Source organism: Oxyura jamaicensis, chromosome 1, assembly GCF_011077185.1.
Source record: "Oxyura jamaicensis isolate SHBP4307 breed ruddy duck chromosome 1, BPBGC_Ojam_1.0, whole genome shotgun sequence".
Lineage (NCBI taxonomy): Eukaryota > Metazoa > Chordata > Aves > Anseriformes > Anatidae > Oxyura > Oxyura jamaicensis.
In genome coordinates this window covers 51,203,719-51,231,183 of record NC_048893.1, presented here as the reverse complement: position 1 = coordinate 51,231,183, position 27,465 = coordinate 51,203,719, and the positions used below count along the sequence as shown (strand labels likewise).

Here is a 27,465-nt window from a genome sequence, read left to right as displayed (position 1 = left end):
ATTGGGTTAGTGGTTCAGCATTCCTTCAGATATGGTTAAAATGGGTTTGCTCTACTGACATTTTCTCAGGTCCAAATACATAGAAGTGAAACTGCCTGTGACCCAGCCTATCATGAAGATAATATCTTTGGCCCGGAATTTAGGAAACCTGAATTCAGGCTGAGGATTTGAATTCTTGTTTGCAAGCTTTTATTTATTTTATTTTTTTTCTCTGGAAACCTCATGAAAAACTCAAGAGGATTATGGACCCTGACATCTCTGAAAGCAGTTGAGACTTTCATAGTAATTTCAGTGTAGAAAGTATTTCAGCTGTTGATCTATACTGTATGTGGAGATTATATTATAATATTATATTACAATTCTATACAACTGTAGTAAGGTAGTTTGTAATTCAAAAATACACATCAAGCAGCTGTCTGTAAATAACTTCTCTGACATGTTGAGGCTTCACTGCAGGTAATTTTAACAAATAAATCTCAAACTCAAGTTCTCAGAGCTATGTAATACTGCTGACTTCAGCTAGATTTTATAGGATTTAAATTAGTGTAAACTGAGATCTCTTTCCGTGCCTTTAAGAAATCCCAGTATTTTAATACAGCAAAGTACCAAGGACAGAGCTGTAGAAAAACGTTTGCTCTTCTGAAATAGGCAACGATTAGTAGATGAAAAACAAGAGACTTTTTAATGCATTTTCAGCCTTTGATGGTTGCTACCTAAAGCTCAGGGTTTCTTTTACTTTGTTTAAAATTACTGCTAATTCCTGCCTAAAGTAAAATTGCTTATCAGTTAAAATACAGTTTTTTATTTAGTATTCCATTTGTATTTAGGCCATCTTCTGCTGCTTAGAGTACTTTTTTTTTTTTTTTTGCCTATCCTAGTAATCTATGTTACCTTGAGTTTCTCAGGAGATTTTAAGTGTTTTCCATCTCACAGAAATATTGAATATGCTTTTAAAATGGTAGTAATTGACTGCATTTTGGGAGCTTAGAGTGCTCCATAAAGGATACATTTCTAACAAACAGCCCTCCCCTTGCTTCTCTCCCTAGGTATTTCATTTTGCTTTCAGGGATAGGTTTGGGTGCACAAGTTTATCATTCAAATAAAAAGTACCTTCCAGTACCTAAAGCAGGCCTACAGGAAAGCTTGAAGAGGGACACTCCTTTATCAGGGAGTGTAGCGATAGGACAAGGGGTAACAGCTTTAAACTACAAGAGGGCAGATTTAGATTAGATATACAGAAGAAATTCTTTACTCAGAGGGTGGTGAGGCACTGGCACAGGTTGCCCAGAGAAGCTGTGGATGTCCCATCCCTGGAAGTGTTCAAGGCCAGGTTCGGCTGGATGGGGCTTTTGGCAACCTGGTGTGGTGGGAGGTGTCCCTGCCCATGGCAGGGGGTTGGACCTGGGAGGTCTGTAAGGTCCCTTCCAACCCAAACCATTCTGTGATTCTATAAAAGGCCTCTTCTCTGAGTGGTTCTGTCCAGTTCTCATCCTGTAGCACTGCTGAGGCACATGGTGGGGACATGCACCTCTCCTGGGGGTGCTAGCACAGCACGCAATCGCCCAGCACCCAGAGGAGGGGGAAAGGCAGGGGCAGTGCCGCTCCTCATCCTGACAGCCACCTTCCCTCTGTCCAGGCAGCAGGGCTGGTAACGGTTGATGTCGTGCTGAAATGATGGCAACCCCAACTAAGTGACACAGCAGCAGAGAACAGAATTATCTGCTGACCAATTGGCTTGCATTTGAAAAGCTTTTCCCTAGAATTAGAAGAAAATGACAGTTATGGCCGTGTTGTCTGCAAAGGGAATGGCCGTTCTGTGTTACTGCCTACTGGGTATGTCTGGGTTATTAGTGATTACTGAAAGTGGGATTTATGTGCCATTTACATATTTGCTAACAGGATGTTATTGGAAAACATTAAACATTCCCTGTTTGCACTGTTTAATGATTGGCTTTTTTATTAATGGAACCTAGTTGTAGACTCTTACAAAAGGTTAGCACTCATTTGGTTGAGTAGTTAAATGACTTAATTGCTTAAAAAAAAAAAAAAAAAAAGCCTTAATTAAGTAGCAGACTTAATGGCTTCGTGCACTGCACTGCTGTAGCACCCATACCTGTCTTTCTGCCCGTTAGTTTTGCAAAGGACAATGAAAGGGTTGCCTTAAAAAAAGCACATATTTTATTGCCACGTGGATGCCTGGCTGGAGACACATCTGTGTGGGGAATGCAAGAGAGTTCTCTTCCATTTCATCTTTGTTGCCAGCGTAGGTAAATATATATATAGATCCTTGTACATATAGTGGAAATCTATGGGAGATGCATGTAGGCAGAGGCCTGGATGAAGTGCGACCATGCCAAAATAATAACTAATGGGCCATGTATTAGCTGTTATCAACCAGTATACAAAATTGATTAAACTATTTCAATATTATACCTGGCCTGAAAGTTTAATACATATCTCATTAACGTACATGTTTACCTTGATGGCAGTTATGGTTCCTGCGTATTGTAAATGGTCACTTTATGCCAGCTTTAGTAACTGAGGAGTTTGCTTTCTAAGCAGAGCAGCTGGTTTTAACAGGACTACACTGGAAATAAAATAATATGTAACTTGAGGGAAGCAGTAGGCTGTATACTACCTGTTTTGTGGTTTGTGTCTGCTTTTCAGTCCCTGAATTTTTTTTTATTTTTTTTTTTCCCCATTAGTATTCAGTGAGTTTACATCAAAAACAAGACAGAGAAGGAAGACAGGAAGATTTTTTCCAAGTTGTTGGTCAAGAGAGAGAGCTGAAAGGAGGCAGCTTAAAGAATTCAGGATGGTTGCACAGAAGAACTAGATCTGGGAATATGTTTTGCTGCATGTATTTAAATAAGTAGCTCTATCTATAGAGGTGATGTGCAGCATTTCTACATAACCAGGATTTACTTTTTTCTTTTTCCTCCAACTAGAAAAACAGGATTCTGAAATGCTTTCTAAGTCACTGCATGAGGTCTGCTACTGCTGCAAGCAGTCAGCCCATATCCTCCATTTCATAACTGATCCATACTCCACTGTAAAATTAGCTGGAAGCAATGTAGGCAAAACAATCCTGTTGTAATGCTGTGAATCTTGTTGCTGTGATAGTTAAAACTTGCCTCCTAATTCATCCTAAATTAATTCATGGACAATTTATACCTGTTTACTTTGTGTCCTGTGGTTTAAGTAGCTTTTTCTTTTCCAAGTAATTTCATCCTCGTGTGTTTCTAGAGAGAAACTTCCACAGTACTTGTTTTACTAAGCTAAAGGGGTCATTGACTTTTTTCCCCCTCTCTCATCTGGTAGACTTCACATTTGTGCAATTACGTGAATAAACTTTCTTTGAACAAAAGTTGTGTGTTTCAATTAATGTTTTAATTTATGTGCCTTACATCTGGGAAGTGAATTGGAGGGGGAAAAAAGAGCTTTGAAACTGCAAACTTGAAGCAACTGGTTCTGTGGTTTGTTTTTTTGGTGGTTACTTGGGGTTATGCTCTTTTCTTTATTTAGCTCTAGCAACTGTGGAAAGTGTATTAAAAAGTGTCAGAAGCCTTTAAGCTCTTCTGTGTTCATCCAAGTTTACCACTTGAGTTTACTCTCTTGTATCAAGCATCCTTATTGCAAGGACATACTTTCCTTTGTTTAGTCTCATGTAAAGAAGGCATGCTTTGTATTCTGTAACTACAAAAGATAGGTACATACTTAATGCACACCAATTGCCCTGCTCCATCACTGGCTTTTGGTCAGTATTTTGCACTGTCCTGCTTTTGTATTATTTCTGTCCAGTCCTTATCCCTTCTCCCAGCAATCTCTGAAAAGTACATACCATTTTCTTAACATCATTATCAGTAAACAAAGAAAGGGAATGGCATGTCAAGAGCAGATCCTCTCCTGGTTATGGGAGGAACTTCCTTACATGGCAATCTGTCCCTGCTTCTGGGAGCTATCAGAGGCTTGGTGGTGCCTGCAAGGTGTGAGCTCCCACTGAGGCACATTCTTCTTTTTCATCTAGAAATTGGTCATTCAGAGCAAATGTTTTTTGTTGTTTGTTTGCTTTTTTTTTTTTTTTTTTTTGTGCCTGCTTTTACTATAAACAGAAGTGGCAATGTGAGATAAAAAGCAAGTCTCTTTTAAAAAGAGATGGAGTAGTAGATACTTGCTAAATTTCAGAATGTGCCCTGAACTTCTAAAAGATGTGTTCAATGTAATAAAGCATAATAATAAGCATGAAAAACAAATAAGAAATTGTTTTGATTGTGGAGATGGATAAATTTACAAGCCAAATTATAAAGCTTTGACTAAACAGTTATCTCCCCCCCCCCCCCCCCCTCCCCCAAGATGGAAACATCCATGCACCAAATTTTTTTGGAATGAGTTTGTCACTTTTATAGACTCATCATTCCTCCATTATCACTCCTTGTCAGGTGAATGGAAAGGAATTTTTTTTTGTCTAAGAGATGTTTGAAAGTCAATATAAGAGGAAACACAGGCTCCATCTGCCATTGCCAATTTCTGACTTTATCCCTAGCAATCAGCTGGAGGGGAAAGAAGGAAGGAATTGGGACTATGAAAATAGGTCTGAACAAACAAATATGAAGCACTACAAGGGGTCATGGGCTTTCATTGTTAAAGCCTGTGGGTCTTGTTTCATCTATTTCTCTCCATGCTTCTCTGTTCTGTAGCTGGTCAGCTCATTTCCTGCAAGGCTAGCATATTGTGGTAATTATGCAGTGATTAGTTCCCAGTTTATGACTGGGAGCTTCTTAGAGTCATAGGATGGTTTGGGTTGGAAGAGACCTTAAAGACCGCACAGTTCCAACCCCCCTGCCATGGGCAGGGACACCTCCCACCAGACTAGGTTGCTCAAAGCCCCATCCAACTTGGCCTTGAACACTTCCAGGGTTGGAGTATCCAGAGATTCTGTGGGCATCCTGATCCAGTTCCTCATCACCCTCTGAGTAAAGAATTTCTTCTGTACATCTGATCTAAATTTTCCCTCTTTTATTTAGTTTGTTGTTACTCCTTGTCCTATGACTACACTCCCTGACAAAGAGTCCTCTCCAGCTTTCCTGTAGGCCCTGTTCATGTACTGGAAGACCACTAAACTCCAGCATGGGTCCCCCACGGGCAGCAGCTCCCCCCAGACCCCTGCTCCTGCGTGGGCTCCTCTCCACGGGCTGCGGCTCCGGCCCGGGGCCTGCTCCTGCGGGAGTTCTCCATGGGCTGCAGCCTCCTCCAGGCCACATCCACCTGCTCCACCGGGGGCTCCTCCACGGGCTGCAGCGTGGAGATCTGCTCCATGTGGGACCCATGGGCTGCAGGGGGACAGCCTGCTCCAGCAGGGGCACTTCAAGTGCTCAACTGGCTCTTCTGTTAGTATTAGCTATAATGACCTCTTTGCAACCACATGGTGAAGTGTGTGCTTCCTTCAGATACTCACTTGAACATATCTCTTTACCTCATGTTTTTCTTCAAAACAGTGAAAAATTTTCAGGGCCAGCTGCTTTTACAGGCAACCAAGGATTCCCTGCAAGTTGCCTTATTTTTACATTGGTAGAGTGGTCGTAGGGAGCCCTAAGTCTGAGGTCTTTGCTCTTCTACAGGCCACGCTGCCCGCCCAGACCAGCTTGGGCAGTTCAGCTGTGTGGCAGCAGGGCTGAACCATATGCTTGTTTCTTGGGACCTCAGTCTGCCTCTTGGATGTAACCCATAGCTGAAACTCCATGTGAGTCTGGTCTTGGGGATTGCGTAGGTGCTCTGAAATGCAACGGTGGAATGGAGAATGTAGGATTTACAGATTTTCTTGAAGTGGTCTTTAAATAAATTGTAGTTTCTGATATGATTCTGAGGCTAGCCTCTTCAGTATTTTGCTAAAAAAAAAGGATGTTTGTAAATAATGATGTTATTGCACTTACAGAAATGCGACAAAAACAAATATGGAGTGATTACTAATTCATATTCCTTCTGTGTAGTGAACAAGACAGTAGTCCTGTGGAAGTAACAGTGAACAATAATGTAGTTGGAGACCATGACTGTAATACATATACTAGTAAGAGGAGTAGAAAATTTCACTGGCAATGTTAATTTCGGCAGTAATTAAATTTAAAGTGTTTAATTTTAGTTGCATTTTGTGAGTAATTAGAGGTTACTGAGCATATTTATATGCCTGCATCATCCTGTTCAAGCTTAACGCTAGAGAGAATCTGATTTTTCATCTGGGAAGTGAAATATATCATCTCTTTATGCTCTTTTAATATTCACTGTGATTTCAGGAATGCTTTGCACGTTTAATGCAAGCTTTACCATCTTAACTTTTTATCTATTTAAATTAATATTTATCTCTTCTTTGGCAAACATCCAATCCAGTTCTCGCTCAGACCCCCCCCCCCCCCCGTGTTAACTTTATTCAACAAAAAAAATCTATTTTTGAAATTTTCTTTCATGCTTTTCCTGACTTCAATTAATCTGAAACTAGAACCTGAGACTCATAAATCTAGTCAGCTTGTACCGTCAGAAGCCATAGGGAAAACCAGCATTCAATCATGACCAATTTCACGAGAACAGGCAGTTTCATGCCTCATAAAAGTTACTGGGTTATATCCATCCTTTTTTTTTTTTTTTTTTTTTTTTTTTTTTTTAATTTGGTTTTGTTTGTACCAAATCTCTTAACAAATATTAATTGAAACACTAATTACTTGTTGAAATTCAGTTCTCTGTCATGCATCCAAACAGCTTGTGTTTATATAAATATATATGTAGGAGTGTGTGTGTGAGAGAGAGAGAATGAATGAATGAATGTCTGTTAATGGAATAACTGTATAAAAAAAAAATCTGGAAGAGAAATAGGGACAACAACAACAACAACAACAACAACAAAAAACACCTTAAGGTACCAAGTAATTAATTAAGAATGCAAGTACTAGGGCATGTAGTAAACAGAGAAGATAAATCTAGTAATAATGATAAATAAAAGTGCTTTTAATCAAAAAAGCATAAATATCATATGCTTACTAAGGTAATTTATCTTTTTCAAATTGACTAATTACTGTATTACTTCTTTTAATATGTGAAAATAATTATTTCAGAACTAAGAAAGGATTTTTTTATATAAATTTGTCCCAAAATCATATATAAGAATGCTTTTTTCAAAAAGTAAGAAGCAACTTGTGTCAGGCCATTTAGCTCAGCTAGTTCTGTTGCTATCAGTAGAAATTGTGATCAATCTGTCATTAAAAATAATTTTCCTTTGAATAATTGCAGCTATAAAAAAATGTAGACAAAACAAATGTTTGTAGACTAAAGTTCTAGAAAATTTAGAAAATATTATTATTGTCCTAAAGACCATACATCTTGCTACCTGCAAGACACTTAGCATAATGCTTGCAGTTAAAAACCTTGGTGCCATGCCAAAAAGTATCCTGAAGGTTATACATTCCCTCATTTCTCAAATTTCTGTGGGTCAAGGACCAACACAAAGTAAGTCTGGTTTACTGCCTAATCTGGGGTTAGTGGACAGATACTGTTTCAAACATGAGGCCACATGTTACTAATGGAGAGATAGAGAACAGAAAAAAGATGTATTTGTCCATTTTGTTAAATTCTAACCCAATGATAGGAAGCAAAAAATATTTGTTTCTTCCCCTGAAGTCTAGTGCTTTAATTAAAATGGTTTTCCTGAGATTTTGGAGGGAAAAAGTTTATCTGATTGGTAATGGAAAAACCATTGTAGTTTGAAAAGCTATCAACAGATGATAGCATAAAGGAAGAAGAAAAAAATGCTGTGGGTTAGAGAAACGAAAAATTGAGATGATAACCCTCTGCTCCCTCTGCCTTCCAAAAGAAATAGCTACCTTTAATTTTTCCTGGATACTTTAAGGTATATAAAGAGAGTCACCTACCTGCTAAAAAAGTCTGGGTCCAAATTTAAAATTACTAATGATTAAGGATTTTCTTACCTTTGTGATATTAAGGCATTTGTGTATGCTTCTTCATCAATGATGTCCAGACCACTTACTTCTCAGTAATTTCTGTATGACTACTTTTTCTGTAATTTCTATATTCTGCTGTAATTTGTAATTCAGAAGGATGCTTGTCATAAAAGGTTTAGGTAAAGCTCATGAATTTTGAAACTGAGGAAGAAGAGGAATTAGGTATCATTTTTGATATCTCTTCAGTTATTAAATTTGTTTGGAATAGAAAGAAGACAAAGAAAAAAATGAACTGATGTAGGTGCTGAGCCCTGCAGTGAATAATCTAATGAAATTGCTCAGCAAGGACTGGTTAAGGTAATGTGTGTGAAGTGTTAGGTGGTCAACTTTATTGTGCATTTGAAAAAGGTCTGTTTCGTTCACGTCAAGGAGAGAAGACAGGCTAAACATGACTGAAATAGTTACAGATAACTCCATGATATTCCAGCTGCTTGAAAAAAATCTCAGACTAGCATTTTCTCAAATGAGTAAAAGAATATCTTTGTTTCCAACGAAGCCAAAAATACTGCATTTAACATCTTTGGTAAAGCCATGTAAATATATCTGATGTATATTAATTAATCCTGTTCTCAGAGAAAATACTTTTCCCACTAAATTGTTAGTAGCTGGCAGGTTTATTATACCTCTGTCATCATATTTGTTACTTTAGTTCTGTTTTTAATATGTTTGTTTCATATGAGGTAAGGTGACATAAAGTACACTTTGAAGTTACTCTTTGAATAACCTTCCTCTCTTTTTTCTTTTGTCCTTATGCAGAGGATTACTGCTTCAGGAAAACAGCAGATTTTCAGAGGCATTGCATTACTATAAACTGGCAATTGGTAGCAGGCCCACATTAGCCTGTAAGTATTTCAGCTATACAAGCTTGCATAATATCGACTATTGCTTTTTAAGGGCACCTTCCTACTTTTTCATAATACTTTTTTTCCCCCAGATTTTTTTTTTCAGTCTGAAAGTAGAAGGAGAAATTGTGTACTTTTCAGCTGAAAGCAAGTGTTTATTTGTCAAGAGGTATGGTCATTGTGGTGCAGGGAAGAAGCAGATAGGGATATAACACTGAACAGTGTTGGTAGAACATAAAACACTTCTGATTGGGGTAGTGAGACATAGATGCTGTTGCTTAAATATACAGGCTCCCATTTTCTGTTTCATAAAGCCAGTCTCAGATTTTTATAGTATGTGGTGAGAATGAATAATACAAATATTTTTGAGGTCTTTTCATCTTTCCTTTCTTGCCTGAGGGACATGGGAAATAATTCATAAGGTGTTGCCCACGATTGGTTCCAAAATTACGTGAACACTTTTAATTTTTTTTGTAGCTGAAGTATTGAATCTTACATGTATGTGTGTGTGTATACACGCGTATATATATTTATAAGAAACAACATTTCAAGCAATGACACCATATGCTTGATACAGTCCTAATAAGAGGAATGAAGCAGAGCACACCGCTTAGTCAGTGTTTCTTTTTCTTTTTCCTCAATCTTTGTAGTCACTCTTCTTTGTCTGAACTTTCACCTTTCACCTGTTCTTCTTTACACCAATGGTTGATCCATATTATATGAAAGCCAAATTAGATAATCATGAAATTGCTTTCTGATATTACTTCAAAGTAAGCTGAAGACCAAGTAAAACGTAACAGAACCCTATTATAACATTTCTTTCCATCTTCACAGCTGCCTATTTAAATACCGGTATCATCTTAATGAACCAAGGGAAGACAGAGGAAGCCAGGAGGACTTTCCTGAAGTGTTCAGAGATCCCTGATGAAAATTTGAAGGATCCTCATGCTCATAAAAGCTCTGTTACTAGCTGTCTTTATAACTTAGGAAAACTTTTTCATGAACAAGGACACTATGAGGTAACACTCCAGATTTATCTACAATATTATAAAATCTCCATACCTAAATAATACCCATTGCTTCCATCCAGACTTTCAAAATACAACACAGGGACCAATTGAGTGAATTTCACCAAATCATTAGTATTCTCTACAGAGAGTATTTGTGCTCTGCAGCCATGGGTGTGAAGATATTAATTTGCAAAGTGATGTTCTGGTGTCAGAATCAGTATTAGCAATGATCACATCTGTTATGTGCTAATTCATTCTATTTGGCTTTGCCCTCACTGCTGGTATGAAAAGGATCAGCTGAGCTAATGTGTACTGGCTTTTTACCTCAAAATAGAGTAGCCCATATTTTAAAATATTAAAAAGCCTTTATGGTTGCTACTGAGTCTCCAAAAACAAGATCTATTTGGAACAATTCAGAACATCAGTGATTAGAAGCATTCCAGTGTGTGCTATTTTCAGATAACTTGACATAAGTGCTACAGAGATTGATTTTTTAACTGTAGTCATACACTGCACTCAACCCCATCCCATCTCATTTATGTGTGCATTTGAGACAGTTGTGATTCCTCTCCATTCTCCCTAGTGAAATTATTAAAACTGGTCATTTGCTTGAGTTTCGACCTCTTGCAGTATTCAAAAGAAAGTAATTCTCTTTTTTGCATTCCTAGGCATACTTCAGAACAGGAGTTACACATGGTTTTGATCCATATAACTCTTTCTCACTGTGACAGTTAACTCAGCTGTTTAAGATTAGGCATGCACAAGCCCTATGGATTCTCTGTCATCTGTCTGCTGAATCCAGCTCTGTCAGATGGCAGTTACTAATTGGTTAAAACACAGGCACAGACAGCTGATACATCGATAAAGATAAGAGAACAGCAACATATTGCCTGCATGGCCGATAGAGTGTAGAGGTGGAGTGGAATGCCTGGGAGGTGCAAGAGACTGTAGGAATTTAAAACATCAGGTTTCTGTCTGGTGGTCATGGCAGCCTGACCCAGGCTTGGTCATGCACTTAGATTTTTTCAAGCATTTTCAGCCTTCACAAGCTGTGACTTTTTGATGGGATGATGTGGAAAAAGGTGCAGAGCTAACAGATAGATTAGTAAGCATCCTAAGTGCTAAATAAATCATAAATACATGATCAAGTAACTCACAACACATTAGTGAAAGGAATACAGTTTTAGTGCTTCCATCTATAGTCCATCTCATTCTTTCTGTGTATCAGAATTTCAATTGTGTGGATTATATTCTGCTATTACTTGGTGGTAGGTAATGATTTCTTTATTTTTACGTCACTTACTGTGGCTTAGTCATGTGAAAATCCTTTGCCGTTTAGTATTATTCCATATTGTCTACCAGCCTGTAGACTTTTATGTATATTTATAAACTTGTGAGTGTTTGAAGGGTTTAAAAAACTGTTCCTTTTATTTTCACCTGGGAAAGGGGATATTTTATTGCAACTGATTTGATCTCTTGCCAATAAACTTCACTGAATTTGGTAAAACTTTTGTATATCAGAAATGTGAGCTTGCTGTGATATATATGGTGCAGATATATTTTCTTCTTCTGTACCCCCTCATTTGGGGAGAATAGTTTTTTTCTAATTTATATGCGAGACTGCTTTTAAAACTGGTGCTTCACTAATGACTTGTCCCATGTGTGTGTCTCTTCAGGATGCCCTTACGGTTTACAAAGAAGCAATACAGAAAATGCCAAGACAGTTTGCACCACAGAGCTTATACAATATGATGGGTAAGTGTCTTGATAGTGCTTCAGAAAGGCACTTGTGAAGTCGGGCAGGGTGAAACAAAAGAGCATAGCCAGGCAACTGGGGCTCAAATTAGTTAGCTAATGAAAAAAAAAAAAAAAAAAAAAAAGCCTTTAGTAGATCCTAGCCAAACCAGGTTCAGAGTGCCAGCAAATGCAATGCTGGATAAGGCACAATAAGTGATTAGACTATTGGGGCATATTAGCGGCTCTGTATCTTAGAGTGCACTTTTTACATTTAGAATGCATGGATTAGTCTCTCATCCAGTTAGCTTGGAGACCTCATGTGCAATTCAGGTTTTTTAAACTCTTATTTATTTAACTTTGAAACTAAGAAGAATTTGCTTTGCAGAAAATGGAATGAAAAGTCACCTTCATTATATCATAACGTAATTTAGTATGGGTGTTAGATGTTAAATTACCTTGTAAAACTTGTAAACACATTTTTTCAGGTTGTGACAAACATGTGTTTCCCAGCTGATGTACTGTTAGGAAGAGGTCTGCAATGAGAGAATTTTTCTTATAGGACCAGCCTATCTGTTCTTAAAATTTTTAGCAGAGTCCCTTGAGTACTACAAGAAACATGAACTTAACTGTGAGGTGTTTTTATGATTTCAATTTAACTTCAGCTCCTCAAATTCTCTGACACATCCTTAAAAAGAATACATTGAACACATAACAGAATATATATATATATGTGTGTATATATATATATATTATTTGTATTATTCAGATCTGTAAAGAAGAGGACAGGTTCTTGATTGTTCCAGAGATGTTTTAAGTGGAGTTATTTCTGAAGGGACATACAGTTCTTCTAACTATCCCAGGTTTTTGGCTAGTAGGTTCTGTAAGCTCCTATCTGAAGAGTCATAATATGCCTTTGAAATATTTTGAAGTAGAGCAATAAAAAATGTAACTAGAAACCATTAAGATCAACAGGAAAGGTGATTCTTTTTTTCTGTTCCCCAATGTTCAAAATGCAAGAGAGTGTGTTGGTTGACACAGCTGTCAAAGGAGGCACCGCTCACTCTTTTCTACGTATTTATAAAATGTATTTTTATTAGCTCTTTACAAGTTCTTGGGCATGGGAAATTATATTCTAAAACCCTAGTTATAAAGGATGGTCCACAATTGCAAATCTCTGTAAATATTAAAATAAATGGTTGTCACAGTAACAAATTATCTGAAGTCTGCAGTAGTATAAACACTTAACAGTTCATACAGTTCAATGCAGTTACTTCTGCCTAAATGATGAGCTTTATCAGATCAATGCAAATGGCTAAAATTCCTAAAATGCTCAGGTTGATTACTGCACATACTCTTGTTCTTATAGAGTCTTAGCTGAACTATTGCTCTATCACTTTTATTTATGAGCATTTGCTGATAGATTTGATGAGATTATCAACAGTCACCACTCTGTGGGAATTAAACATCTGCTTACTAGTGGTGTCCTGTAGTGAATTTTGATGTACTACAGTTCTCCAAGCAATCCCTCAGAAGTTTGATTGCCCTCTTTAGTGCAGATAAATATTTCATAATTCTGATAAAAGTGCTCCTTAGAATTACAGAAATTACAAAATGAAAACCAATGCTGTTTCCCACATCATGGTTGTTTCATTACAAAACAGGCCTGCATCACCCTTTTTCTTCCCTGTGAATAGATGCTTCTTTTAGAATCATGATGACCTAAAAGGTTCTTACTATTTTACTTTTTTTTCCCATTGGTTACTTTTTCGGTTCAGGAAGCCTTTCTCAGCTTCATTTATCCTTTCCTCAGTCCACAAAATTCAAGTTCACTCTGTTCCTGGGATTTGCATTTATTAACTCACAAAGCAACAGTGAACATAAAGACCAGCTCAGTCCTTTGCCTGGGCTTGGCTGCTACTGTATGTCCTCCCTATGCTGCTCACTCAGCACATGTGCTGGGTTCTGCTTCATTTAGGCAGCCGCTGACATGCTGTGGATATCCTGGTGGCATTACAAGTCACAGCCAGATGAGCTTACCTTAGCCCCTTTTGAGCTACTGCAGAGAGCAACAGGCTTTCTGGGGATCTGTGAAGTACCACTTCCCCTGGATGTAATATATATTTGCATTTGAGTTGCTGTTGTGATTGCAGCTTTTCCTGGGAAGCCAGAATTTGCTTCTCACTTGTTGCTGAGGTGTGGCCTATTGGCTCTACTGCAAAGGTGACCCAAGAGGCTAGGTAAAGAGCCAGATAGTGACTTCAGCTGAAGTCATTGCTGCTCTGTTAATAGCAGGTTTGTTTAAAGCTGTCCTGGATGTGTCTACGTGAGCTTACATGACTGCAGTTAGACACTGCAGAGGGGAGTAATTTAGCCCATCGATCTTAAACATCTATTTTAGATTATATGAATAATCATCTGCAAGCATACTTCTGTAAAAGGAGCTGAGGTGACTAGCTTAGACTTGCTAGCTTGAGTTGGGTGAGGTATATCCTAAACACCTATTCAGTCACCTCTTCAGGTTGGGTGTGACAGGGAACAAGGCAAACACATCCATTATCATGACTCCTCACACTGCAACTCATACTGTACCACTGGGCACCAGAAGGCTGACTGGATTGTTTATTTCTGTTTTCCTGTTGAAGACAACATTAAAACACATTCACCATAACACTCACTTCGATATACAGCGTTGCATAAACTCATCTGCCTACTTCTTGCTTTTAAACAGGAAGCTAGAAGCACTGAAATAGGCCAGTCCTCTCTCTTGTACTTAGTGCTGCATGAAGCTGCCTCTGAGCTGTGCTCACTCACCATGTGCTCATTGCTGGGGAGGAAGGGGGAGAACCTGAGGAGTGTTCCCCACCTGTTCAGGAAGGAAGGGTCCTTCCCTGTCTCCACAAGACATGGGGAAAGGGTCTTCATGGCTTATCTTGAAATCCAAGAAGAGGTACGATTTGAGGATCACCTACTGCAGCTGTCATCATAATTGATATATTCCACGTCTCTGGCAATGGGTCTGCTTGGTTTAGTGTTAGATACTGGTATGCAATCTAAGAAAACAGTACTTCCTCTAACTGTAGATAACTATTTCATTGAAGATTTTCTGGAGGCTTTTTTCCTTGCATGGTACAGATGAAGTACTTGAAGTGGAATAAGCAGGAGATGAACTGTTTAAACTGAATTAGGGTTGGAGGTCCAGCACTCCAAGAGCGGTAGCATTAGCACTCCGGCAGTGTTAAGCCTTTACACCACCTGCTTTCCCTGTTTGTCTTACCGTTCTTTCCCTGCACTGGCTTCTACCGGCCTTTTGGTCTGCCAGACCCAGGAGCTCATTCCCCCAGTGTGCCAGTCTGCCCAGCTGACTCTCATTTCTTAAAACTTAGAATAACTTGTCTCCTAAACAAAAAGAAGTATTGGGCTTCAAGAAGCAAGACATCCATTTGACTTTGCATTTTATTCATTGTACAACAGGCAGAGCCAGAAGACCAGCATCAAATGTTCTAAGTCTGTGCATATGAAATGTTGCAGGGTAGATTTTGGTCTCCTGTTGCTGTGATTTATTTTGCCAGGTGTGCAACAACTCAGCTAAGGAAACCATATGTTTCTCTGGCTTTGTACCAAGAAGTAAAACCTTCTTTTTTTTTTTTTTTTTTTTTTTCCCCCTAAAAGAACACCAAACAGCTAAAAATTTAAACGCTAAAACTAGAATCAAAATAATTATTCAACAGACTGTATAGGGTTGGCTTGATATTTATTTTCTCTATGTCATATTTCTTTGATGTAAATTAAAAAGTACATACTAAGGTCACACAGATTAATTTGCTTGGCATGACAACATGCACTACAAAGGCCAGAGTCCAGCTCAGCTGCATTAAATAGGTAATATATTTTGTTTAAAGTTTCAATTAAAACCTGGGGTCAAAAGATAAAATGGTCCCTGTGGGATCTTGAACACTTTAATGCCAATATTAGGATTGCTTAAGGATCAGCCTCTGCTCTAGATGTCTTTTGCGTTCTTGAAATCTGATATTGTACAGTTGATTGTATTACATTGCTTTTAAAACCACACTGGCCCACCTGCTACAGTAATTCATACTCCTTGCCAGTGAAGTGGTGTGAGGTGGAGCATGGGGGCTTTATTTTAATATTGAATAGTAAGAAGATGTTTGGGTGACATTGTTCAGGATTAGACTGGGAAGGTATTGTCATAAAGACAAATGTCATGATCGCATTTCATCTGCCCTTGCCAACTAACATCTGAATGTCTATTTTCAAGTGCATTTAATGCAAAGTCTTGCAAACCTTTTGATGAGAGAAATGCAAGTTACAGAAGAAACTAATGTTGCAGGAGTGAATATGGTTAATGACACAGTTTAGATTTCTTCCTGCTAATCTGCTACATTGCACATGGACAGAAAACAAATCATACTCTAGTGAAAGCCAGGTACAGAACAGGAAAGGGGAGCCAGATTTTACATCTGGTGCAGAGGTTTGCATCATAAGTATAAAGGCTTAGCATGTAGAGAGACTTTCTGTGTTGATGATTATAACATAACTATCACTTTATTTGATTATGCTTTGGGGTGGATGTGGCTGTTTGTACAAACCTGTTAACATTGTTAAGGCTCCTGTCCCATTTGCCCCTTGCTCCCATTAAATGTTTTTTATTGAATTACTTTTAAATATTGTTTAGAATTCCAAGAAACACTTTTGTTGGTGTAGTTTTACAGTTCATACTGTGCAAGACTTACTTTTTAAGAGCCAAAGATGATTAAGCTGTGAAATGTGTATCCCACTTCATAACTTATGCAGAGCATGTTACCTACACTTGTCTGAGCTCCAGTCATCAATGCACTCACCACGCATCTCACAAACCTTTCTTGATAATTGCTTACTAAATGTGCATTTCAAACACTTTTTCTTGAAAGATCATCTTGGTTGGAAAAAAAACTATTTTTTTTTCTTTCATATGTATATCATACTTCATGTTCTGGAATGAGGATGGAGTCCACTCCAGGAGTAAGGGGTGTAAAAGGTTTTGCTTCCTTTTTCCCCCTCAAGCACCATCCTGCTGCTTTAACCCTAACCCTGTCCGAGACTTTGCAGAGTACTGTAGTTCATATCTGCAGTCCAAAGCTTGAGTGTAAATCTCTGGGCTGATTGAGCTGTCTCCTGTTTTTTCATATATATATATATATATATTTTTTTTTTTTTTCTGAAGGATTCAAACTGGATATGAAGGCTACAGCAGTGAGTTGCTGAGTGGGAGGGATATGCCGTGCTTGAGATCATTGTTTTTTGGACCATTGATCTATAGTTTCTTGTGAAATCCTTGAATATGCTTAGACAATATTCTGAAAGGGCCAAAAATGTATTTATATTTTATACATACAGGATTTTGTATGAAAATAAATACTAACATAACATTTGTAGGCTAAAAATATAGTCCAATACTGAAACTGGACTTCAGGGATTCCAGTTAGATATGATCATAATAGAAAGTGCTTCCATTAAGAGTATTTTAAAGAAACCTGTTCTGGTATAACGTCTATGTTATACTGACAATAACATAAAATATAAAATAAAATAAAATATATGTATAAAATATGCATACGTAAAGTAAAAGGCAAGAAAAGAGTACAATCACTTGTTCAGTTATGAATTCTTAGTCAGTTTGTACCTTAGAATTTACTGCTGGCTGCACATCTGCTGGGAAATGAAAACGAACTTATCTGTCTCAGGTGAGCTCAGGGCCCCCGTTTTTGTCAGTTTGTTTCGTTCACTGGAAGTCTTTGTGTAACAACAAACAGCTGTGCTAAGTCCATGCTGTTCCATGCTGCAACTTATTTTGTTTTGCCCTTCATTTGTATTTGTTTTCCACTTCAGGTATTTTCCTTGAAAAATAGATTACTGGTCTAATTAAATCAGATCAAAGGCTTTGCTTTGGCTAATTGAGAACTATAAGAATCTGCTCAACCAAAGTAAATGTGGATTGACTCCCATCCATCAAAAACCCTCCTAAAATACAATACACTCCTTGAAATCTTCAAGGAGATTATTATGTGAAAGGGAAAAAAAAATAGAATATGCTTAGTCTATGCAGAACTTGATGCTCATTAAGCTCACATGCTTCATCTGTTTCAGAGATGTACATGCACTGCATATTTATCACCAAGACTGAAAAGTGTAGTGTATTTTGAACATAAAGTATAACATCAAACTATGCTTCTAGATTTATTATGCTATTGTATGCACTGATACCTAAGAGAAAAAAAAAAAAGAATGAAATTATGTATCTAGAGAGGTACATTTATGGTAAGAGCACCTGTGGCCTTAATTTGCACAGGAGGACTGCACATCTGTGTTATGAAAGACACAGACCCATTGTGGTATGTGGGGTCACAGACCTCCCCATCTTTTTCTAAGGCAACATGTTTATATTCCCAATTCAAAGAAATAATGGAAAAATGAAATTTAAATCCTGACTGAAGGTATATGATAGAGCTTTTCCTTTTTAAAATGCATCTCTGTTGTCTTTTCTCTTTTGAGATTTGCTCTTGTCAACGCCAAACTCTGTTCTGGGATTTGCTATATTACATTTTTACCATCCAGAAATTTTGATGGCGGATAACTACATATGCACATTTACTCTGCGCTGTTTCCTTCGGAGAGAGAATTTTTCAGTTGTCTTTTCAGCAATATCTTTTGAGATCCTAAGAGGAGGATCACAGAAGAATTTATGCTTGTAATCCGAAAGTATTTGCACAGTGCTATTACATCCATAGTTTAATTGTACTTGCTCATCTGCAGTGCTCCCTGCTAGAAGATGGCCTTTGCTTGGGTTTTGCAGAGGTCTGGCTGCCATGGTACTGAAAGAATGATGTTACCTTCAGTGCATCCTACACCAAGAAAATCAGAAATCGGTAGCTGGGAGGTTACTGTAGAACCATATAAGATTCTTTCAGGCAAATGGTGCTTAACTGTCTTCTAACAATATACCATGTATATAGAAAATCTCATCTTCAGTGTTTTCCTTTTGGAGGACATTAAGCTCATACTCCACTTCATTATTAAGTATAAAGTTAATGTTCCTGGGGAAATAGCTGGTAGAGAGCTGATCCTTTCTTCTTATTATTATTTAATATCAATATCTAATATTTATTATTATTGCTATTATTCTTTAATTATTCTTAATTCATTTGTCCTGGGATAATTTTAGCATTTTTTGTTTATGCAGCGTTTTGAAAGAAGATTTTTCAGTCCCAAGGAACCTGAAGAAATATAGAAAGGTTGCTTTGGATAATGGTAGTCTTGCAATTGATCTCTCTTTCTTGCAAAGAAAATCGATTTGAGTACTAGAATTTTAGTTACAGTGGTATAAGTCTAGTTAAAGGAGTCCATTACTCATTCCCTTGTCATAAAGTATTAATGGAGGTATTATTGAACTACATGTATAGTCCTTTAAATAGTGCTTCAGTTTCATATTAATGTCCTTTCTTGTATTATATTAGTAAATAAGAGCTACAGTTTAATTATCTATGTTTTTCCGTGTGGAATAGGCTAAGAAATGAGTGTGTAAGTAGCAAAAGTGGGTGTATAAATAACCCTGTAAAAAACGAGACATTTTTTGAGTGACTGATTTGTCTCCTTCTGCTCCAGTTGGCTGTTGAATTTCTTGCCACCATTCATTGTGCAGGCACTGCTGCATTTGGCTGCATGTTGTTATGTGTTAGGGAACTGAGATAACTCTCAATTTGTCTTATGGTTACCACTGCCCTGAATTTCTTCTCTGCTGCTGTTAACTTTAATAGTGAAGTAGAATGCAACTTTCCTGAACTTTATAGACCTGACAAATCTCATTAATATTTTGTGTGTGTGTGTGTGTGATCTCTCTGGTTTTTAGCATGAGCTCTGAAAGATTTTGCAAATTAAATACTTGTTAAATTCTGAAACTTCTTTACATGTATTTTTGCATACTTTCTGCCAAGACAGGGTCCACTATTTTCCTAATGACTGAATCATTTATGTTGCAAAATTATAAAAATTCAGACTTGTAACTGACAATTATTGTTCTTATTTTAATCTTAGACATAGAAATACATCCTGAATGATGACATTCAAGCCATACATATTTTCTCCGTAATTTTGTTGGAAAACTATCTGCAGATGAAAAGCTTTTTTTTTTTTTTTTTTTTTTTTTAATTGCATTAGTCTAACAAATAAAATCACTTGATTGAATTAACATTTCAATTAACAGTTGCTAGTTTTTTTTTGTCTTTCAGTATGGTGGTTCAGAGCCTTACTCAGTTTTCAAATCATTTTGATTTCTTTTTAAACAGGAGTGTCCCTCTAAATCATTTAGAAAAAGGAAATTAATAACAGACCCTCCAACAGTACTTCCTTCTATTGTAATGAAACATTTTAATCGCCTATATTGTAGCAAATCATGTGGTTTATGGGCAGAAAACAGACTCTTCAGGAAGGAAAAAAATATGTTCACATATAGAGAATTCCCTGTAAAGACTTTGAGGGAATAAAATTCCTTTTTCTACAGTTTGACATTTAGATTGACATATCGTCAATGCTTCATTTCTAGAGGCACAGCTCAGAAACACCCTCAAAGTTTTAGGAGGTTAGCTCGTAAAGTAGCTGAGCTCTTAAAACCTATTAAAAATTGAATTTGCCAGTGCACTGAAGATGTTAATCTCTTCCTATATCAGAATGCATCATGAAAAATAGATGAGAGTCTTGGATCATTCTGAATTTGGCAGTGCATTCAGCACATACTACCAGCAGATAACAACTTCATTTCTTATGGCTGCTTACATTTCTTTTTAAAGGATCTTGTTGCTAATTGCTTGAAACTTTGCCAAGCTGTAACAGGTTGGGCTGAAATTTTCCACATAAAATAATAAAAGAAAAGGCAATATGTTTTCCTCATTTCCTGTATGCTAAATGAAGCAGGAGCCTCTGGGAAAAATAGTAGGCAATCAAATAATTAAACATTCTGCCATAAAGCATACATCCAGAGAGACAGGAGCTAAAGGGAGCAAATAGCTTGACTTCTGTTTTTTTCCAGTCTTTCAGCACTTGACTTCATGACTTTGTTTTGCGCATAATAAAATATAATGTTATGCTACTTATTTGTGAGTGCCAACCTAGTGGAAGAAAAACTGCATGATGAATTTGATCACAGGTGTTCATGTGTTTTTTCCTGCTTTTATTTTTGGTTTGTTTGTTTTGATTTGGCTTGTGTTCTTTTTTTTTTTTTTTTTTTTTTTTTTTTTTAGTTATTTTGGTGGTGGTGGCATTTGTTTGTTTCTTTGTTTCTTTGTTTTTCTTTTAAATAGTTGTGTTTTTTTTTTTGATAGAGTTGCTTGGGTACTGCTGGGACTGAAACATCAGCTCCTTCTGTGTATTTAATCAGATATCCAAGACCAATGCAAGTACAGAATACTATTTAGACAATTGAATTAGAAATCCTGGTTTGCTAGCTTAATAGGCTTCTGCCCCTTTTTGAAAGAACTCTATTTTCTGATAAAATTCACGTTGGCTCCCCTTAGACTTGGACAGCGTGACTTCTTACTCTGCATCATGCTAATTCCTGAAACTCAAATTTCTATGCCACATTTTGCCAACTGTATGGTGACAAAAGTAGGAAACAAGCAAACAACAAAATCTAATTGGGCCTTTTCCAAATTTCTTTCATCAAGAAAACCCTCTATAGCCTCTGTTTTTTAAAAAAACAAAACACTAGTACTAGCTCACATTGTAAGAGGTCTTTCTATTTTGCCTCTTTGAGCAGAAAAATTATTTGGTATGAATCATCTGGTGAGATGGTGAAAACCTGACTGCTGCAGGGTTTTTCAGTCCTTCACTTGGGCAGGGGCATATTTACATCTCGAGCCATTGCAAAAGAGATGTGTCAGTGCTGGGTATTAATCTGAAAGCAGCTATTCTTCACCACTACCTACTTGTTGATACTGCTTGTTTCCAATCTTTGAGAAATTTGATCATATTTTTTCTTGGAGATGGAGCCTTTCTTTCTCAGCATGAGAAGTCCTTTCTCAGAAACTTAAAGCCTACAATTATCTGTACCACGGTGTGGTTTCTGACAGCACATTCTTCAACATTGCCTTCCTCAGCCTCTTACATTAAAGGGTTTTACTTTGAAAAAAAAGTCTAATTTTGGTCATTTCATACGTGACTTCCTAAGACTAGCAATTTTAAAATTATGGATGCTGTATTCTAATTTAATCTAATTGTGACAGATGAACGTATTTAACTATCTTCAGAGATTATAGACGTTTTTGTCTTGCCATCCCACCAGTCTTTCAGGACTGTTTTCTTAACCTTGACTATTTTTTTTTTTTAAGATCTAGGTTCTTGGTGTGTTATGGTTAAATGCAAACACATTCTGTATTCTTCCTTCTGCTCCATGCTGTGCAATGTAGACTGATGAAAAAGAAGTAACTTTTCTATACTAGATATGATAAAAATTCTGTTCCTTAGAGACTTCTGGCTGAAACTTCACAGCTGGAGCTCTCTCTTGCAATTCTGTTCCAACAAGCCTTTCATCTAAACCATGGTCTTTCAGCCCTAACAAGGCCATAACTCCGAATCTCCTCACTCAAATGTCTGTAAGGCTATTTACTATTATTTTTTCATTGCAGGTGTTCAAAGCACTTCACCTTTTTCAAGATCTCTGCCCATTTAATAAATAGAAAATTATAAATGAGATAATAAATCTGTGGAAATCTTGAAAATTTGGTGGCATTCTCACTACTGTGTGTTTTGCCCTATAGGAGAAGCATATATGAGAATGAACCGGCTGCCAGAAGCAGAGCACTGGTACGTGGAGTCACTGCGATCCAAGAGCGACCACATTCCAGCACATCTCACCTATGGGAAACTGCTGGCCCTGACGGTGAGTTAATCAGCACTTCTGGGGGTCGGTCCCAGGCCATTTCAGTAGGCAAGGTGAAGGGACAGAAAGACTTTGGCCTGAAAATTACTGATTGCAGTGTTCCAGTTGTGCTTGCTAAGGAAGGAATTTGATAGTGTATGTTTTTTCTTTTATGAAACATTGTATCCATGCCTGAACTGTCACCTCCTCTGTGCTGGAATAAAACAGTAGTTAGAGCACTGAAACTGTATAATATTTGTTTAAAAGGGCCTTCTTTATCAGTAGTTAGGTCACAAGTATAATGATACAAATACAAAAAAGGTATCTAGTGTTTGACCCAGGACTATTGTAACAACCAGTGGCAGAGCTAGGGGTGTCCTGTACTTTGCAAATTGTCTCATGCTTTGAATTTACACTTCTTTAGAAGTATCTCCTTGCTCATGCAAAATGGAAATAATCAACTCCTGTCTAAAAGTTACTTCTAGCAAATGAGAAGAGTTGGATTTTTTCATTTATTCAAAATTTACTCTGCCTTTTCGGTAAGGAGGAACTTTCAGCTCCATCTAGACTAGCCCCATGATAGTTACAGCAGAGTGCCAGTCCATCTTTGATTTTCACACATTTTGAAGATGAAAAGGGTTTTCTGTTCTATTCACTAAAATAGCCCTGTTTTAAAACTACCTTTCACTTCTTTCCTATTTTTTCTGACAGTATCCTCTTTCCTGTCTGTTTCTTCCACATTTGCTTTCATTGTTCGCCCCACTGGTTTCATATATCCTTTTTACGCTCTACTGATACACCTTTGTATGGCTCTTCAGTCAGCATGCCTCAGCCTGAATCAACTTTTCATTCAACTTTTCACCAGCTATAAGCTTTTACTTTGACCTTGTTTATGTCCTGTCCAACCTTTAAGCAAAATATGTCCTTGGACACAGGGTAGAGATCAAGTCAAGAAAAACAGTTCAAAATTAATTTCAGCAGATCCATTGCTGCTAGAAGTATCTGAGGGGAGAGATTAGAAGGGGGAGAGATTAGAACAGAAGGCCTCTATCTGAGAAACAAGTAACATAATTAGAAAGAATTAAAAATTTTTCAGTCTTATCACTTAATGTTAAATAGTTTTATAAAAACTCTCTTGATGAGAGAGGTTGTAGCTTCTGCTAGAAGTCAAGCTGTTAGTGTTATATTCCCACTCCCTGTCAGACTCAGTCTCTGGGAAAACATTGTTCTACTAAAATTTCCAGTTCTTTTTAAAGTTTCTCAGATATTCACAAATGCATGCACTCACTGATTACCTTCCTCTGGAATAGAACTGTAAGTAGGTTACACAGCAGAATTACCTAAATCGCCTTGTTTTTTCAGCAGATATCTTCATATCTTGCACCTAAGAATAGTATCAAAAAGACGGCATTGTTGGTTTCTTCTTAGATCTTTGACACAGAAATTCCAATTTGTTAGAATTGCTGTGGGGAAAGGAAGAGATTTCTCAGTTAAAATCCATTTTGCTTTTCCTTTCCCCCTCTCTCTTTCTTTCTTTCCCTACCTTTTGTACACTATAGTTAGTTTTGTTCATTTTCTGGACTTCCATGTATGTGAAATATAAGCCTGCTAAGGAAGGTCTTGCAGTTGCTTAGGGAAAAAAAAAGTCTCTTAATTTTCTTCAAAATAACAAACCCCCTAAATCCAATAACTCATTACAGACATTGTGAAAAGAAATTCTGGATTTTGTCCCATCATTATGAATGTTCAGTTGTAGGATTAACTATCAGTGGCATACCCCAGCTTTGGAAAGGACGTGATGAATAATGTACGCAAATCCTTATAGTAGAATTGAACTGTTTGCTTCAGGATATAAACACAGGATACATATGAGGTGGATTTTGCTTTGAGGATCTCAACTATGCTTATAGAAGAATGTGTCCCATTAGCAAAAAGGACAGGAGTTATATACAGCTTTGAAGACTGAATCCTTCACCATGCTAGGCCAATAAAATATGCTGACTGTCCTTTCCCAATGCATACTTGCTATTCTGTACTCACTCTTTGCCATAATTGTAGTCTGTTCCCATCACACCTGTTTATTATAATCTCTTGACACTTTTTTTTCTTTTATTTCTGCCACTTCTTCTGATATTCAGGGCAACATGTACAGATAGGGCTTATGTCTATTCTACTAACAGCAGCATAAGCTGAAAATGCAGCGCTGATGTCCTTCTTGCCTGTAGTGACATTTTCATAAATGCAAGAAAACACATTGATGACAACATAATTAGAAATAGTGGGAAATTTCACAGGTGGATATTTGGTTCATGACAAAAATGTTAATTTGTCTTTTTTGTATTCAAATTCATTTCATTTGGTTCTTTCAGTTACAAAGTCTGAAAAGACATTCAATAAAAAATTGGATGATGGAGAGATTTGGCGGTATAATACACATTTTTATCTCTGTGTTGGTCACTTATCCCTAATAAGTTTTGCAGTGTACCATCTGCTTGATGATTCATATTAAATGAATTTTGACTAGTTTCTAGTTTCTAGCCTGTACTAGTATTAGTTCCCATCACAAATATATGATTGCTATAAATGACATCTTTCCTGCAAGACTGCACAGACTTTCCTGGAATTCAGTAGCTCTAGAACTACTCCCTATGGCGTAGTTGTTTCAGTCCATACTGATCATGAGGTACCACAGTAATTTATTCTTCCATTTAACTTTGTTACCTAGGCTTATGGTCATTTATTCACAGCCGGTGTATTTATGAGGGAGAAAAGTCTACTTCAGTAAGTTTTCAGATGGTAGAGATGTTTTAGAGGCTTGTTTTCATTCATCTGTCATATGCATTTTGGAACCAAACCTTCAGACTTTTTGCAGTTCTTTGTCTGAATGCAAGTAATGAGACAAAACTATTGATAACATTTCTCTGTCTATTTTCCAGGAGAGAAATGGGAAATGTTTGATAAAATGAAGGGTAGGAGTAAGTGCTAATATAGATAGAAAATTCTTCTCTGTCAGTGAAGTTGAGGGGTGGGGGTGAGAGGAGGAGTAGGATTTCAGACAAGTTCCCAAGTTTCAGCCAAAGGTAATTGTATTATTGTACTTAAAAAAAAAAAAAAAAAAAAAAAAAAAAAAAGAGGCAGTAAAATCTAACCTGTAAAGTTCACAAATTTGGCTATGTTTTACTTCCTGACTTACATTCCAATAAAGCAATAAAGTGGCGTAATTTCAACCCCCATTTTTTGCCCCCTTAAGTCTGTTGGCAATATTAATGCTTACTTCATGACATGATGCATTTATTCCCTTAGTGCCAATCTAGATACCTGCACCAGCTTCTTGTACCTTACATTTTTTTGTTTGTTTGTTTGTTTGTTTCCTATGAAGAAATGTGAGGCTGACCTATTATAACCAGTGTGTAGACTGGAAAACAGCTTGCTCATGATAGCAGGCTATCATTTCCCAACTTGCAGCAAAAACTTGTCAGTTTCATAGACAGAGACATAGAAATAAGTGAACATTCTAGAGAGTAAACCGTTATTTTATTCATGTTGTCTGGCCTTGGTTCTGTCAAACACAAACTAGAATCTCTGAACATGAAAAAGCATCTCTTCTGAATTCATGATTACCTGTCCATGTCCTTTTTTTCCTTTTTTTTTTTCTTTTAATAATGGGTTTTCCAGCACACTTAAAATAAAGGTACAGTATTCTACATGAGTTTAGTAGCTTAGCAATGAAAAAAAATATATGTTACATATACATTTATTTCCAACTTGAACAATAACCACACCACATGAACAATCTGGTCTAAATAAAATATTAAGTCTACTTTGAGTAGAGAATTGGACAGGATGATATCTTAAGGTCTTTTCCAGCATGAATTGTACTATGATTCTATGTTTGTTTTTATGCTGAAGCTAATTCCACTTTACTAAAATGCATTATTCTGAGTCAAGGCCCTTGTACAGACACATATTTAATATTAAAGACTATTATTCTCTTATATTGAAAAGAGATTTTAAAGGAAGATTAGCTTGTACTGGAATGGGTTACCTTTTCCAGGCTCTAAAAAAGGTAAATCACAATTTGTCCACTGTGATAAACTTAAAATGATTGCAATCATGCTGTGAGTGACAGATATTAATTCATGTCATCATGTCTATCCATTTGCATGTAGCTAATGTTGCTACTGTTCCGAAGGGCTATTTAAATTTTAAACTTGCATTTTATGAGAGATAAGATGAACAATAGCAAGCAAAAGCATAATCTATGCTATTTAATTTTACTAGTGCTAATTCTCATATTTTTTTTATATGCTCAATATAAGCACACATAATTTTTAGATGATTTCATTCGTAAACTTGCATATAGTCTGAAAAGTCTTCATAAGAAACATGAAGTTATTTCTGCTCAACATTCTCTTCCCCAGAGATGAACAACACTAAAAACTTCCGAGAGTATTAATAAGCAGCTTGTTTACTTCTAGAAATAATTTAATGAATAGTACAAAATGTACTTACTCAAAAACAGGGAAATTCTTGAAACTTTTTTTTTTTTTTTTTTTTTTTAGGTTAGAATTATGGGAAAATTGAGAGTATAGGGTGTTACAATTTCTAACAGTTTATTAGACAAACCTGAAAAAATAATGTTTTCTTCTTTAAAGGCTACTTAAATTTTTGCATGTGTATACCTGGAAATATGGAATGATGCAAAACCAAGGAAACCCAATAAAAGGAAAAAGTGAAATAAAAATCCAAACACAACAAGCTTCCCTTCACTTCCCTTCACCACCCCTGAAAACCTGCTGAGGACAACATCTGGTCCAGCAACATAATTTCAAATGCTGAATGTGACATTTCTTCACAAAATTATTCTCAGTTAAATTTACTTTCTGAATAACTGTAAATATACATTTCTAAAACTCAAAATACGCTGTTCAGCTTGTAATAACTTTAATTTACATTTTAATATCAAT

General features: G+C 36.8%; 1 protein-coding gene across 2 annotated transcripts in view; it reads left to right on the top strand.

Moving 5' to 3' along the window:
* TMTC2 (transmembrane O-mannosyltransferase targeting cadherins 2) overlaps positions 1-27,465 on the top strand; it is a 254,224-nt gene that overhangs the window by 171,458 nt on the left and 55,301 nt on the right. For both annotated transcript variants that reach the window (XM_035338266.1, XM_035338276.1), the window contains 4 exons: positions 8,760-8,845; positions 9,680-9,864; positions 11,532-11,610; positions 22,398-22,519. In XM_035338266.1, coding sequence (XP_035194157.1) covers positions 8,760-8,845; positions 9,680-9,864; positions 11,532-11,610; positions 22,398-22,519 — 472 coding nt within the window. The remainder of the gene's footprint in view (positions 1-8,759; positions 8,846-9,679; positions 9,865-11,531; positions 11,611-22,397; positions 22,520-27,465) is intronic.